Source organism: Arvicanthis niloticus, chromosome 4, assembly GCF_011762505.2.
Source record: "Arvicanthis niloticus isolate mArvNil1 chromosome 4, mArvNil1.pat.X, whole genome shotgun sequence".
Taxonomy (NCBI): Eukaryota; Metazoa; Chordata; class Mammalia; order Rodentia; family Muridae; genus Arvicanthis; species Arvicanthis niloticus.
In genome coordinates this window covers 118,489,533-118,500,961 of record NC_047661.1, presented here as the reverse complement: position 1 = coordinate 118,500,961, position 11,429 = coordinate 118,489,533, and the positions used below count along the sequence as shown (strand labels likewise).

The following is an 11,429-nucleotide window of genomic DNA, read 5'->3' as shown; positions in this document are numbered from 1 at the left end:
TGGTTCTCTTTTGCAGCCACCTCTATTTTCTCCCAAGTTTGGTCAATGCTCACCTTGGTCATCCCCCGTTTAGTGGCCATGGCTCACTACTATCTCTCTTCTGTTCTTAGCCATTTCTTTGAGTGTCTCCCCTATGACCCACTTGGCTCTTTGCAGAGAAAGGAGAAGATAGCAGACTGCCTGGGCTATTTTCTGCTGAGCAGGCAAGAGCTGATTTTTGGATGTGGTGGGAAGGGCCCTGCTCAGCTGAACACCAACAACAGTGACACTTGTCATTGTCCAGATTCAGCAGGGTGTACCTTTCACGGAGACAGAGCTAAGCCTTTAGCTCTAGGAGATTCTTCCCATCCAGCCTTCTGAAAGAGCAGCTCCACCCATTAGCTTGTATAGCTTGTAGTTCTCACCAGGGAGAACTGTAACTGAAGGGTGCATTTCCACAGCACTGCCTTACCATCCAGAAATTGCCCAGAAAAACACCATTGCCCCAGGAAGCACAAGGAACAAACAGAGCAGACACAATGCCAGCCTTTTCCTGAATATATCATTGTTCTATACAGTCATATACTGGACACAGGGAAGTTTGAATCCTTTCTTTTTCTTATTTTTTTTAAATTAATTCATTCATTTATTCACTTTACATCCCAGTCACAGACCCTCCTCTCCTCCAAGTTCCACCCTCAGAGAAGAGAACATCCCCCTTGGGTACCAACCAGCCATGGGACATCTGGTCCGAGCAGGACTAAGTACATCCTCCCCACTGAGGCACCATCAGGCGGTCCAGCTAGGAGAAGGAGATCCAGTGGCAGGCAACAGAGTCAGAGACGGTCCCATGCTTCAGTTGTTAGGGGACCCACATGAAGACCAAGCTGCACAGTCTGGTCCTTCCTTCTTTTGCATCTTTGTGCTTTCCTCTAGGGTGTGGATAAAATCAAGTCTAAACTCACATCAGACATGAAAACTCCCCGCAGTAGCTTTCCTCTCAGCTCCTTACATGACTCCTGCCCAGTGGCACATTCACCACTCAGACCAAGTTCCAGACAACCAAATCCCCGTGAACTTCCATGAGCATTTAAGAGATCACTTTTATATATTTGCACATTATTTTCCTTCTGCTTGGATGCCCATCTATCCTTTAGTCCTTAGCACACACGTGCTTCATCTTAATCCCCCTCCCCCCCCCCCCGCTCCCTTTCCAGAAAGCTCTCTTGACCTTTGCCTCTGAGATTTGAATTCCTATGGCATGTTCATCAAGTTGTCCTATCGACTCGGCCAATTGTTTACAGTCCGATTTACTCAGCCATTGTGTGGTGTCTGGCACTGGGGACTTGTTCAATATTTGTTGAGTCTTTGATAAAATAATCTTAAAGTCTCGGAAGTAAATCTGATTATTCATCTGCGGTGTCAAGAATGAAAAGGAGACATTAAGTAATGTGATATGAGAAATAGGGGCAGTTTATTTTGAAACCGAAAAATGTCAGGAGAAAAAAAAAACAAAAGTTATAAAGGACGATACAGAAGTAGGCTCTAAATGTAAGCAAAACCTGGCAAAAGCATCTCTGTCCACACACTTCCTTTACATTCACCTCAGAAACTTGAGGTTTGGTTGTTTTTTTTTTAACTTCTCCTCAGCACATATAACATACTTGTCTGAACCCTGTAATACGGCTCTGTGACGTATATCCTATGTTCAGATATGCATTTCTTCACAGAATGGATAAGTGAGTGAGTAAGTGAAGTAGATATCTGCTCGGGATGCCTTCAGTTATCCGTGTTGGTAAATAATGTGTTAATTCTATAATGTTAAAATGACACATTATTTAAGGCTACAGAATAAAGAAGATTAGCAAATGAAGAAGTAAAAAGAGGAACTTGACAGTTTTACTGAAAAGCTACATCTACGATGTCTCTGGATCACTTAGTGCCTGAATGTCATTGGTTTGAAGTATGAGACAGTCCACCCAGTAGTAAAATACGCTTCATGAAATAATCTAAGTGTTAGCCGAGTTCATTGTCATTTTGTATTTACAGCAACTTCCAGTCTGAATTCATCTAGGCTCCGCCCCATAGTTACCTGGCAACAGCCAGGTGTGCCTGACTCACTATAAAGAGAGCTACTTGCCCCCTTCTCACTGTCTTGCTCTCTTCTCCTCTTACCCTTACTCCCTTATCCTCTTTCCCCTCTCTCCTCATTCCCCTTCTCCCTCTCTTTACATGCGTATGTCTAGCCTCTACTCCTCTTCTCTCTCTGTCTCTCTGTCTCTCTGTCTCTCTCTCTCTCTCTGTGTGTGTATGTGTGTGTCCGTATGTATCTCTCTGTGTCTCTATGTCTCTGTCTCTCACTCTCTCAGACTCTCCCTCCCTCCCTCCCTCCCTCCCTTCCTCCCTCCCTCCCTCTCCCTCTGCCTTTCTCTGTCTCTACTCCCTAAACTCCCCTCTACATGCCTTAAATAAACTCTCTTCTATACTATACCGGCCGTTCATGTGACTAGTACCTCAGGGGGAAGGGATGCCTCAGCATGAACATGCAGAGGTACCCCCTTCCCACACAGCCTCCACCGAACATATCCCTGGCCCCTCTCTCTCTCTCTCTCTCTCTCTCTCTCTCTCTCTCTCTCTCTCTCAATAAAACACAACGCTGATGAGCTATGTTTACTAGTGAAGACCAGTCAAACTATGGAACAAAGAGCATGACCCTGTAAGCCTTGTAGATTATGACACTGAATGTGCCCTACACATTTTCATTTCAGTATTAATTGTAGTAACATGACTTGGTCTAGTATTGAGTCATAAATTTTTTTGATGATTTAAAATCCCAGCCACTGAAGTCTCAGATAATCACAACCCACAGGAACCGAATCCCAGGCTCCAATGTCCTGGGCCTCAACCACTCCCACAACTTGATGGCAATGAAAAAAAAAGCGATAGGGATTAGAAGACCCTGCCTTCTGAGCCTTTTTCTGCCCAGGTCTTGCTCTGTTGCCTGGGTTCAGTTTCAAGATCTTCTCTAGGCTGTTATCTTCACTGATGTACCATTTGTCTGTTACCAGCTGTGGAATGAAGTCCTGATTAGCTCAAACAAGATCTGGAAAGAAACATGCAGACTCATAGGAACCCAGAATCCCCCCCTTCAACGCCTCCCCTCATGTGCACGTGTTTGAATATGCTTGGCCCACAGAGTGACACTATTAGGAGGTCTGGCCTTGCTGGATGAAATATCTCCCTGTAGGGGTGAGATGATAGATAGATGATAGAAGATAGATAGATGATAGATAGATAGATAGATAGATAGATAGATGATAGATAAATGATAGATGATAGAAGATAGATAGATGAGAGATAGATAGATAGATAAATAGATAGATAGGTGATAGATAAATGATAGAGAGATGATAGAAGATAGATAGATGAGAGATAGATTGATAGATGATAGACGTAAGTTTGTATATAAGAATCCCTCACATTATCACCCAGAAGTAATCACTATTATTTTGTTGAATGTTCTTGCAGATTATGTTTTCTTCTTATTCTGAGCTGTCTCTATGGGCTGTAATATCATGAAGCTAATTAAACTTGATTTCTATTCTAAATGAAACTAACTATTCAAGCTCCAAAGTAAATAATTTATTTAAAACAAGAAAATACATGTTAATCAACATGGCTATACACGATAAACAGGCTCCATTTTATCTCAGTTTCCATGTTTTGCTTCTGCTCGGTGCTTCTGTCCTATTACACAGGAATTTCAGGGTAAGCAAGAACAATCAGTTGAGACATACAGGAGAATCAATTTAGTGGATTTTATATTTTTTATTCTATCTTATTGAGCAACAGAATGAGACTAACATAAACAGGCAATTCTCTCTCTCTCTCTCTCTCTCTCTCTCTCTCTCTCTCTCTCTCTCTCTGTGTGTGTGTGTGTGTGTGTGTGTGTGTGTGTGTGTGTTGTCTTCTGGATGGATACAGGAAAGAGCTATTTTGTTAGAACAGACTAAGGCTATTTTGAGCTGAACAACTACACTGAGCCAATGCTGCTTGCCAGATACATCAATATAAAAGGGAAATGCACATTCCAAGCATAAATCTATCGATCTTAATTATGTTACCAACAATGTACAACATGTAATTAAAAGAACACACAGACACACAGAAAGACCAAGCACAGGTTTGTTTGTTTATTTTTTAATTTTAAAGAAATAAAGCAAATAGACCCAGGAACAGAGACAGCTTAGAATAGTGAGAAATCATTTAAAAACTTTATATTTTAAATCGTCAAAATAATTTAAAATCAGTATAATTACTGGGGTTAAGAAGTGAGTAATATACCTGGGCAAGTATAGACTTTAAGGAAGAAAAATGGAAACAGACAGGGGCAAATGGTGATTTTGTGTGTCAAAATCAAAGCATTAGTGATAAAGAGACTTTTTTTTTAGCACTAATCAAGTGACAAAGAGACTTTTTAAAGCACTGATCATGTGACACAATAGAGAATGTGGATGGTGCAGAAAAGAAAATCAGAAGGAACAAATCTCCCTCCATGAGTGAGTGACATGATAGTTAACCATGTGACAAGGTTGACTATAATGTATTTGGGCTCCCAAAAGGACATAGAAAGGAAGAAGAACTTGCAGATGGCCAGCTGACTGTACTGAGGAGCCAGCCTACCGTCCACGAACTAGGAGCCTCTACCCAGTTGAGAAATACGAATCGTTTCTGATTTCTCATTTTCACCTTCTTTGTATGTCCACTAGTAGAAGAAATATCATGTGAGTGGCAGATATTGGCCAAGTTCTACTTGATTAACCCCTCCTGAGTAACTTAAAATATCTTGAGACAAATATAGCAGTTAGACAGGGGCCACTGGAGCTTCTTAACTATTGGTCGTCCGAAATCCTTCAGTCTCTTGTTCCTTTGTGTCTTCAATGAAAAGCAATAAAAAAGGGAGGGTGCAGGTTTTGGTGTGTTAGATTATAATGCAGTCATCACGTCTGTGTTGGGCCTGTTCTATCAGGCGTTGACGCGCCTGTTCAAGTGCTCTGAGCCGAGCTTCCTGCTCTGCCTTGATCCTGTCAGCCTCTTCCTAAGAAGCAATAAACAGAAACAATGAAGCTTAATGAAAAACATCCCTAAGGTCAATCTCTGTTCTCATTCCTAAACTATTGGCTTTTTCATACTTAATCTATTGTAAAGTAGACAATCCCTGAAAAGCTCTCTTTCTTCAGTACCTGTTGCTTAAGACATTCTATCATGTGCTTCATCCTTTTTCTCCAGTTTCAGATATAGCATATTTCAATCTCTGAGCTGTTAGTGTCTTTAGAATTCCATCCCAACAAAGCCTTTTTCCTTAGAAGGAGAAATCTCCTTGGTAACCTCACATTGATTTATTCCCTTCAGTTCTTACCTACACATGGAGTAGTGGCGGATATTTTTCTACAAGAAGAGACTGTATCCAGAGCACTGAGGTGACAACCTGCCATCCAAAGTGTCTGAGTCCTAGCTGAAGGGTAGGGTGGGGTCTCCACACTTTGATTGGCAAAAGTGATTGTCCACTCTGCCTTTGGGGGGGGGGGGGAAGCACTGGGATGTCAAATATGTGTTAGAGTAGCTCCTGAGAAAGCTACCACCAGAAGATGCACTCACAAGTCGGAGAATGGATGGGGACAATTTTGCAAGACTGATCGCTAGGAATTTCACAGCATCCCTGCAGAAGCTGCAATGCTGAAGGTCTCATTGGCAAGTCCGTGTGATGCCTGCATCTGGCTGATTTTTATGGGAAGTCATAGAATTCACTCGCGTGTGCTAGGAACACAATAGTTCTGCTTCATGGTGATCAGATCAGAGAATGCATACAAAAGGGCTTTGGACCTGATTAATCATGCCTATTGCTTTCTAAGTGCTGAAGGACTAAGGTAACAAACCTCAAGGCAAAGACCATAGAAAACAGCCATCGGTAAAAGACCAGACAGGAATGAAGACACGGACCACAAACCTCATGTAAAAAAACAAAACAACAACAGCAGCAAAACCCACCATGATCAAGACACATGATTGTCCAGGTAGTTAATGTGATCGAGAAATGCTTCCATTGTTATTTTATAATTGATTGTGCACACTGTGTGCCAGACATCATTCTAAACGCAAATATTAGAGCATTTATTATAACAGTCTTGTAAAAGACATGTTGTTGCTGCCTCTACACTACACCTGTTGAGCCAGAAAACATTCATGAAAGACCACCTAGGAGCCGATTCCTAGGCGATCGCATTAGCGTCTCTTTATTTAAGCTCGAGCTTGGGTTCCTTGCCAACTCTGACCCAGCAGAAAGGTGGAGCTCTGAGCCCAGTTTCCCAGTTTTAGGCAAGCATTTATAGAGGCAAGAAGGGGTTATCTAGTCTAATACACATCTGATTGGGTGGGCGGGGGGGGGGAATTATGGTCTTTAACATAATTGGCTGGTGCTGGGAGCCATAAACTTAACTTCTACTTTTTTTTTTTTTTAATTGGTGGTTGTTAAGAAGTGAAGAGTCAAGGGCAGGTATAGATTTATTGAAGAATAACCTGGAAACTGCTGCTAGATGCGGGCTTTTTTTTTGCAGGGGGCGGAGGGGGGGAGGTTAGCCTGGAAACTGGTGCTAGGTGTCAGTTTCTTAATTAACTTGAGTTCAATCTTAGATCAGGTCCTGTAAGATAGTCTGAACCCAAAAGATTTGGGTCTCTCATTCCTCCCTTTCTTGGTTAACTAGAAGGCCCAATCATGGATCCTGGAGCCCACAGGCTTTGTTGTCTAGGTTTTGGAAGGACTGATAGTGACTCTTTATGAGCATATGCTGAGTATCTTTAAGTCTCGCTAATGTTTAGTAAGGCCCTCTCTAATTTTGGCCATTGATTTTAGGACTGTCTCTGCTTGGAGCCTAGAGACTCTTGGAGGTCCTGGAGGCCTTGGAGTTCTTGGTCAATGCACCAAAATGTTGTGCCAGGAAACATTTATGAACCCCAAAAAGACCACCAAAAAGCTGATTCTGAGGCAAATGCATTAGCGTCTAGCCTCGAACTTGGGCTCCCCATCAACCCTGACTCAGCAGGAAGATGGAGCTCTGAGCCCAGTTTTAGGTGAGTATTTATAGAGGCAAGAAGGGAGTATCTAGCCTAATACACATCTAACTGAGGAGGCCCATTATGGTCTTTAACATAATTGGCTGGTGCTGGGAGCCAAACCCTTAAACTTAACTTCTGCCTTTGTTCTGATTGGTGGTTATTAGGAAGTGAAGTGCCAGGGGCAGGCTTGTAGCCTTGGGGTATAGATTTATTGAAGAATGACCTGGAAACTGGTGCTAGATGCAGATTTTGTTGGGGGTGGGGAGAAGGGCAGCCTGGAAACTAGTACTAGGTGTCAGTTTCTTAGTTAACTTGAGTTCAACCTTAGGTCAAGTTCTCTAAGATGGAGTGTGAAACTAAAAGATTCGATCTCTCACACCAAAGTACAGAGAGATGGGACAATGTGCATAAACATGTTTGGCAAAAGTCAATCTGGGATTGCCGCCCCACAGTCTGGCTCCAGCATCCTTGCCCTGAGCTATCACACCAGCCCACCTCTCCCCATGAGACATCAGACTGTCACCTTGACAGATGGGAGAGAGGTGTGCAGCTGAGTAACATCTGAGAGGAAATAGTTCCCAAGTACCTTGATCCTCTGCTCCCGGATCCTCTGTTGCTGTATCTCAAAGTTTGCTCTCTCAATCGCTATCTGCCTCAGTTGCTCTTGATGCCTTCTCTCCTGCTCCGCTATCCTTTGCTCTTCCTGGATGCGAATAGCCTCCAACCTCCGTGCTTCAGCCTGGGCAGCCTCTGCTCTTGCTTGTTCCTCTGAAGGGAAAGGAACAAGACAATTCTCTAGGACGAACGAGTACAGTGCTCTCTGGTTGCAAATGCAGACTGTGCTAGTGTTAGCCTTCCTGGACATCATGCATGGCCTCCATTTCCCGCTCACCTTTCCTCTGCCTCTCCTTGTCTGTGAGGGCCTGGTCTGTTTGTAGAATTGTATTGCTCACTGGTTCTTTGGTGTTCAAATATTTCTGCAGCACTTCCTCAGCCTGGAAACCCCAAAACATGTTATTAGAATTAGAAAATGCTAATTTGCAACCTGGGTAATGTCTTTATTTCTTCTCTCACTATCTCTCTTTCCTGGGGGATGCTCAGCCAGTACATGATTGAACTGTCCATCAATCAATGATGCTGGCCTGGCCAGTTTCAGCACCCAGGAGCACTATAGGTACCAGTGTTATTTACAGCATCCATATTAGTTTTTAAGACACCCAAATTTTAATGTTTTTATGGGTACTAGAGCAAATATGCTTGCCTCCTCTGAGACGTACATCTCTAAGGGCAAGCTAAACTTGGGACATGTCAGAGCCTTTTGTTTTTGTTTTTGTTTTGTTTTGGCAGCAGGTGAGGGAGCTGCTCATAAACAAAGCCAACAATCAGGAAAACAAAACACAAAAATGAAGTGGAAGCTAGAAATAAATAAAAATAAGGAAACTGAATTATATCATTTGAACCCTGGAATGTATCTACACAGAGACTAAAAGCCTTTTAAGCCAGTTAATTGATTTTCTTAAACTGTTTCCACGGAGACCCTGCCTTGTGTAATCCTAATTAGTCCCTTAGATGTTCTTGAACATTGATGTCCACAACAGAAGTCTGATGATCACAGCGATGGGTTGCTTTTATCTACAGCTGTCGCTGAAGCACAAGCTCTCTGCCATAAAACGTCTGTGCCAGGAGCATGTTCAGGCAACAGAAGAGAAACTCATGGACAGAAACATAGAGTACATCACTTCACCCTGTACCAGGGATGAAAGATACCTGTGTTCCCTTCCCTGGCTGCTGACGGTACTGTGCCTTCAGCTGTTCCATCCTCTGAAGGTAGAGATTGTGGCCTCCTGGTTTAGCATAGACGCCCTGTGCCACTTCTTGTTCCAGAGGCTTAAAAATATTCTGAAGTAGGGTTGAACAGAGGGCTGCAGAAGCATCTACGTTCTTCTTACAGATCTCATCCTGCTTTGCACGTAGTAGGTTCTATACATGGACCAAAACAAATACAAGCAAACAAACAAAAACATGGAGATGTTAGACACACTTTGGCATTTCTGAGAATTATTTTTTCAAAGAATCTACATTTTATTTTCTTAGAAATTTAGAGAATGTATATGAGATTGTGTCCTTATCAAAGCTAGAAAAGTTGTAATAATAACCTGTGAAAAGTTATGTTTCTTTGGCATTAGAAGCTTCTTCATTTTCAAACAGCAGATTAACTAAGTTGTTTTATTAGGAGAAAGTGAAAAAGAACTTGTGTGAGTACGACACCCTGTCATGTTGTTTTTAATTCCTTCATAACTTGACATTTTCCTACATTTATGCAGGGAGGTTTGCTCATGTTTTCCACCGTAATATCCTCTCACCTTTTCTCCTTCATCCATGGAAACCCTTCTTAGTGCCAAGAAGCCACTCTCCGTTTGTGTGTGCGTGTGTGTGTGTGTGTGTGTGTGTCCCACTGAATTTAGTTGAGGTTACTTGAAACTCTTTTATCAAGAAATTATTTCAACCTTAGGTGTGATTTTATGATTGCAGAACTCTAACGGGCACTATAATTTTAAATGGAATCAACTGTAGAACATTTTTTTTAGGTTTTCTACCTCAAAGTGAGTGTGAAGTCGAATCACAGTCTACACCTGCTTATTCTATTAATTCTTCATTCATTAGTAGATGTGAAGGCAATGCTGTCTACTTGATCAATAAAGCACAAATACTTTCTTAATGAAGATCTTTAGTAAAGTAAAATAAATTTCATTTTTTTTCGTGATGAGAACATAGTACAGGTGAGGGGAGGTGTGTGTGTGTGTGTGTGTGTGTGTGTGTGTGTGTGTGTGTGTGTGTGTGAAGATTCTTAAATAAACTCAGACCGATGCTACATAAGTGATTGTCATCTCTTTCCAGCCTAGTGGTAACTGATTGTTTTTATTAGTTCTACTGTATGTCTTGCAGAAGTAGCCTTGCTGTCTGTGACCCTGATGACTATAAACAAATACAGAAAATAATAACCTCCAATTCTTTCTGGAAACATTGGTCCTCATCCTTGAAAGAATGCTTCCTGAAGATTTCTATGGCCTCTGTTTCACAGGTCCTGTGCAGGTCTAGCAGCACCTGGAGAGTCTCTGTAGGCAGCTGCATCTTCTGGCTCATCAGATGATCATAGTGAACAATGGCCTTTTGTACTGCTGCTGAGTTCTCTCTCCGGGCCAAGGTTGCCACCATGTTCTCTATGGAAGGCAGAGCCCCACTGTTGATAGCATCAACATAGGTCAGCACCAGGCTTTCGAGACCTTCAGAAAGGGAAAAGATGTTTGTGTCATGTGCAGGAGTCTAAGAGCTATATGGAGTCGTTCTGACAATGCTGACTACGTATTGCCTGAAGTCATAGAGTATTCTGGACAATATTCAAATGGTCTAGAGGAGTTCTCTGAAGAGCTATGTGATTAAGAAGACAGGTTGTTCTTTCTTTGAGGAAAATATACATAAACAACAACAAAAACACAATCTAGAAAAATAGAAGAATTCTCAAGATCTATGTGATGGCCTGCATTTTATCCTCCTCCACAAAGAAATAAGACGATCATAAAAAAAGCTGCAAATATTGATTTGATTAAAATGCTTTAGGTCTTTGCTTCTTTAAGTTTGCGTCCCTTTTCTTTCTCTCGGTTTTCTATTTCATTCACATCCCCCCCCCTTTGTTTTATTTTATCACAATTAAGGTGGTATGAGTAAATTTCCTTTGCAAATAGGATTCAGTGATTTATATCTTATTCTTCAATGGAACTGCCTTGTTTTTTTCCTTGCCAGCTTCTGCATGAAGGTAACACAGATTCCTTTCATGTTACATGTAAGCATTTGCCAACTTCTAAATCATGGGGTTCTTAAGATGAGCTGCATTAAGGAGTTGGAATAGACATCTTTCAAGATCCTAAACAATATGGGGTTCTCTACAACATCTGTACCAAGCAAATTCTGTTTCTACAGGAAACATGTATATATTTATCTTACCTTATTTTATCTTATCTTGTTGTGCATATCAAATACTATGTCACGTAATAAAAACCATTATATGTTGTGTAAATATGGTCAGCCCACGTGAGTTAATGTGTTTCAAGAGTAAAAGCTTCTCTAACTTGACAACTTTGTTCTTATTAAACTTGACGTAACTCTGAGTTTTTTTTTTTTTTTTTTCTAAACTAATACCAGAGGTGTGCTTGACACCTATTGTAACTTTGTCACCACAGTACATTGGATTTTCATCATGGCAAATACTGACCCATTTGTCAATTCATCCACAAAGAAACTCTGTGTGTCCATTATTCTTTATGATGAATTAGAATAAA

The 11,429-nt window shown here is 41.5% G+C and overlaps 1 protein-coding gene across 1 annotated transcript in view; it reads right to left on the bottom strand.

Moving 5' to 3' along the window:
* Positions 1-4,151: 4,151 nt before the first annotated feature.
* Positions 4,152-11,429, bottom strand: part of LOC117707040 (guanylate-binding protein 5-like) — a 13,869-nt gene continuing 6,591 nt past the window's right edge. The window contains exons 7-11 of the mRNA XM_034500343.2: positions 10,096-10,376; positions 8,860-9,072; positions 7,985-8,087; positions 7,679-7,860; positions 4,152-5,077 (exon numbers count right to left, since the gene is read on the bottom strand). Of these exons, the coding sequence (XP_034356234.1) occupies positions 4,961-5,077; positions 7,679-7,860; positions 7,985-8,087; positions 8,860-9,072; positions 10,096-10,376 (896 nt within the window). The 3' untranslated portion in view covers positions 4,152-4,960. The remainder of the gene's footprint in view (positions 5,078-7,678; positions 7,861-7,984; positions 8,088-8,859; positions 9,073-10,095; positions 10,377-11,429) is intronic.